This window comes from Corvus brachyrhynchos, unplaced genomic scaffold (genome assembly GCF_000691975.1).
Source record: "Corvus brachyrhynchos isolate BGI_N302 unplaced genomic scaffold, ASM69197v1 scaffold32, whole genome shotgun sequence".
NCBI lineage: Eukaryota > Metazoa > Chordata > Aves > Passeriformes > Corvidae > Corvus > Corvus brachyrhynchos.
The window spans coordinates 6,374,635-6,378,756 of record NW_008237919.1 but is presented as its reverse complement, the minus strand read 5'-3'; the positions used below and the strand labels follow the sequence as shown (position 1 = coordinate 6,378,756).

The 4,122-nt window shown below is 38.5% G+C and overlaps 1 protein-coding gene across 1 annotated transcript in view; it reads right to left on the bottom strand.

The window, feature by feature from the left end:
• ANO6 (anoctamin 6) overlaps positions 1-4,122 on the bottom strand; it is a 68,369-nt gene that overhangs the window by 19,277 nt on the left and 44,970 nt on the right. The window contains exons 5-8 of the mRNA XM_008632872.2: positions 4,023-4,122; positions 3,588-3,701; positions 1,604-1,719; positions 1,012-1,146 (exon numbers count right to left, since the gene is read on the bottom strand). The exon at positions 4,023-4,122 is cut by the window's right edge and continues 131 nt beyond it. Coding sequence (XP_008631094.2) covers positions 1,012-1,146; positions 1,604-1,719; positions 3,588-3,701; positions 4,023-4,122 — 465 coding nt within the window. The remainder of the gene's footprint in view (positions 1-1,011; positions 1,147-1,603; positions 1,720-3,587; positions 3,702-4,022) is intronic.

Here is a 4,122-nt window from a genome sequence, read left to right as displayed (position 1 = left end):
GGAAACCCACAGTTGCATGCTCACACATGCTATCGTAGCAAGTCTGAAGGAGAAGGAGGAGCAACACTGCCTAGCAGAACAAGGAGTAGCTTCAAAGCCCAAAGGGCTACCCAGTCCCTGTGGTCTTCTAAACAGGATCAGATTGGAAATTGTGCAGAGGGGAGCTGCCACCATGATTCATGGGATGGCAGATCTGTCTCCTATGAGGTGGCAAAGGAGCTGCCATCTCATACCTACTAACCCAGCACGGTGGAGGCTGCAAGGTAACGCCGTTACTTACTGTGTGTACATCACGGGGTAAACACCAGGGAGGGAGCTGAGCTGTTTAGCTAAATTATAATACTGGCAAAAAGCTAAATGGGTATAAATTGGGCACAGGAGTGGAGCTGTGGAATAGCCCTTCAGCATGGATTATGAACACCCTTCCATGAGGGGTTATACACCTGGATGGCCTGTAGGTCATTTGACACAATGCCAGCATTTTTTTTCCAAGGGTCATTTTGCCATGATCGAATTTTGTTGTGTTCTGATGAAAGAATCTGTGTCATGGCTATGCCTTGCCTTCCAACGGATCCTATGCAGCTGAAGGCCCCTGTGCTGTTGCTCTTCCTACATTCTCCCAAATTAGAGGAAAGAAATTATCAAGGTCTTTGGGCATCTAGTTTAAGGATTACCACAGTTAAAATTATGTCTTATGGCAATTTGTATTGACTTCTGATTGTCACTCTTTTCTTTGTGTTTCTACACTAGGTATGGTGAACCTTGTGCAAAATAAAAACAAAATTATGAAATAGCAAACTCCTGGATGTCTATCACTGTAATGGTCCATGGATATCTGTTATTTATTTCATATTTTATGCCTTTGCCTTCAAATCCACCATGGCAGTTGTTCTCAGGGCCTTTAATTTTGCCTCCTTCATTAAGCAGTGTCTTGCAAACCCTGTGCTATCCCCCTCTGTACAGGACTGTTCAAAATTGCATGTGATATTCAAACCAGGCCTGATCAGGTACCTCCAAGTGCAGTTGTCCTTTGTCAGGCATCCATACAGAAAACAGCCAACTCCTACAACTGCAGCCACAGTCAGCATATTGGTATAAAAGCCCAGCCAAGCAAAGTAAATGCCAATTTTCTCTCCATAGTATTTCCTGTGGAGGAGAAAAGGGGGGTTTTTTTGGTTGTTTTTTTTGGTTGTTTTTTTTTTTTCTGAAATGCAAGTAAATTTGCATTTCTGTTTCACATGGCCCTTCATTTCATACATTTTATGCCAACCCATATTGTAATAGTCCTCTGGTTTCAACTTTGGGATTGCAGTAGTATTTTTTTTTGTAAATTTGTATATTTTTTTGTAAAAGGATAGAAATGGGGGGAAAAAAGGAAAAAGAGAAGAGATCATGCCTTGCAAAGAAAAATTGTAAGTGGGTGCCTTTTTATAAATCAGCTTATCGTGAAACCAATCTCAAATTACGCTCCCGTGCATGAGCTGATCTGGGTATATGTATCTTCCCACAGAAGTGAGCTGTCTCTCTCTGACATCCCCAAAAACAGACTTCTTATATATATTTCTCATTCTCCCTGCATTAGTCCAGTGCCACTCACACCAACCTGATGAAATCCAGGGGTTGCATTTTGAAAATGTTTTTCGGATGAGCCCATTCTCTGTAGAGGAGATATCGTTCACTTGGGCAGTTGGGATCAGCTGACGGGTGCCTAAAACTTGACTGCAAAACAGAAAGAGCATGAGAAGATACCACTAATCTAACCAGTGCAGCTCATTTCTCATCTCTGCAGATGATCTCTACACCATGAAGCTAAAGTCACCAGCAGCCTTTTGGACCAGTCTAACTGCAAAAAAGTAATGCCAAGAAAAGGAACAGGAAGGCAGCTCTGAGAGCACACCAGGATTCAAGATAGAAGATTGTCAGAAAGGCACTGAATTCTAAAGGAAACGCTGTACATATGTGAGCTGAAAATAACAGAGACTCATCATGAACTTAATCTAAGCACATGTCAGAGTCTTGGCACTTAGGAATAGAAAATAAAAAAAGGATTCATTCTAATTAGAGAACAGGACTGAATTCAAATGGATTTTTAGTAGCTTTAACATGCTACACATGCTCTGCTTCAAAATAATACTGTACTAGAATACAGGCTGGAAAGTCTGAGGGAAAAATCCAGTGTCTCTAGTTTCTGTTTTAAATTTAAAAGAGAGTTCACATGGAGATAATATTTGTATTTCTTAGTAGGCTATTAAAAAAGCTATTTCAATAAAACCTATTTTATTTGAGACATTTTTCTATTCTACATCTGTAATGCAACAAGACAAGTGATGTTTGTAGAAATCTATCTGCTACTTTTCATTTTCAGCATAGCTGTGATGTATAATTTCAATTGTATAAAAAGACTGTCATTAATTACTAGTCATACTGAGTCCAAATTCCCCATGCCATGACAGAAATAGCCTGCAAGGCAGGTTTTAAATCTTTAAAAGGAAACCGTAAAAAAGCATAGTCACAAATTATATGAATTCTATCCTGTAAAGCTTTGATTACTTACAACAACCATGGCTTGTCTTGATTCTGCCTTAAAAATTTCTTTGAAAACCTTGGAGGCCTCCTAAATATTTTAAGCCAAGTCCACGCAGCTGAAGCAGTTATCATTCCTGACCTCCCATGCTCTCAATGTCTCCTCGACAGAACACACCTTGGACACAGAATGGTGGCTCTGAGAGTGACAAGTTGTGATGTTGTGGTAATGCAACAGATAGAATACAGAGAATCAGCCCTCGGTCTTTGCTCACTGTATTGCATTCACAGCCTCACATGGAGCTTCTTCTTTGTCAAATATTCTGAAATCTGATTTTTTATCTTTGATTTTCTTTTTTGTTTTTTCTTTTATACTATTGCTAGCCTTGGTATACAAAACAATTTTCAGTATAACTTTCTTCTTCAAATGATATAATTTAAAAAGCTTCAGAAGTGTAGTTGCAAAAGCTGGATTTGTTATTATTGCAAGGTGGAATTCAAACCAGTGAAGCTTTTCTCTGCAAGACTCTGATATCACCTGTGAGGCATTGGACTGGCTGGGCAGAGTCTTCCTGTAGAAACCTGAGTCTCATGCATGTATGTTGCAATGTCTGGGAACTGAGGGAGTGTTTTTCACTGTGCAAGACTTTCACACATCCAAAAATGAGATTTGTAGTCTACGTCTTTATCAACAATGTTGATAGGAATTTTAATATTGGAAAATTTCATACTAATGAAACATTGATTTACAACTGATAATGCAGTGTGTCATGGCAGTCCTCTCAGTCCAGGCACTTTACTGAAATACATTTCACAGAGAATACAACTTTAAGAACTCTCAAGTGAAATATGTTGTTTTCCATTTAGAGAAATGCATTTTTAACCAACAGTGCTTTGGAAGAAAAATCTCTTTAGCCAAAGCACGTCCTATTCTTCTATGCCGATATAATACCAGTCCAGGAATAAGGCAATGAATAGTGTTTGTATCCTTTGATATAAACCCCTCTAGATATAGTTCAGACCTCTATTTCAAAGTGTATTTTAGCTACAAGCACTGGACTTACATCATGAAGGGGAAATGCTGCTTTGTAGATTCCAGTGTCCAGCAATTTGTTAATGCCAAACTTTTTCACATTATTTTTTGTTGCATATTCCACACGGGACAGGATAAAATGAACCTGAAATTTGAAAAATATTTTTGTGTCTCTTGCAACCTGAAAGTAATGATATACAATCAAGCTATGAAAGAGTAAGCAGTGTAGACAAAATTAATTGCACAGGGTATACAAACCATTCAAATCCCTCCTTTAAATTCAGGTGGAAGAGAAATAGGACAAATGTAAGGAAAGTTTTCCTTCTGGATTGCCCAGGCTATTTAATAAATTAGACAGGACTATTGCATCCTAAACATTTTTAATTTCTTAGGGTGTTTCAGTGAAGGTAATTACACTGATTTGATAAAAGGGATAGTAAATGCTAGAAATACTCCATGGACTTACAATTCGGCTTCTAGTTGCAGGATTGAAAAATGCGTCTTTGTCTTGGATATAGAAGCTGGACAAAAGTTCCTTTTGAAAAGGGGCAGTGAAAAACTCTTGT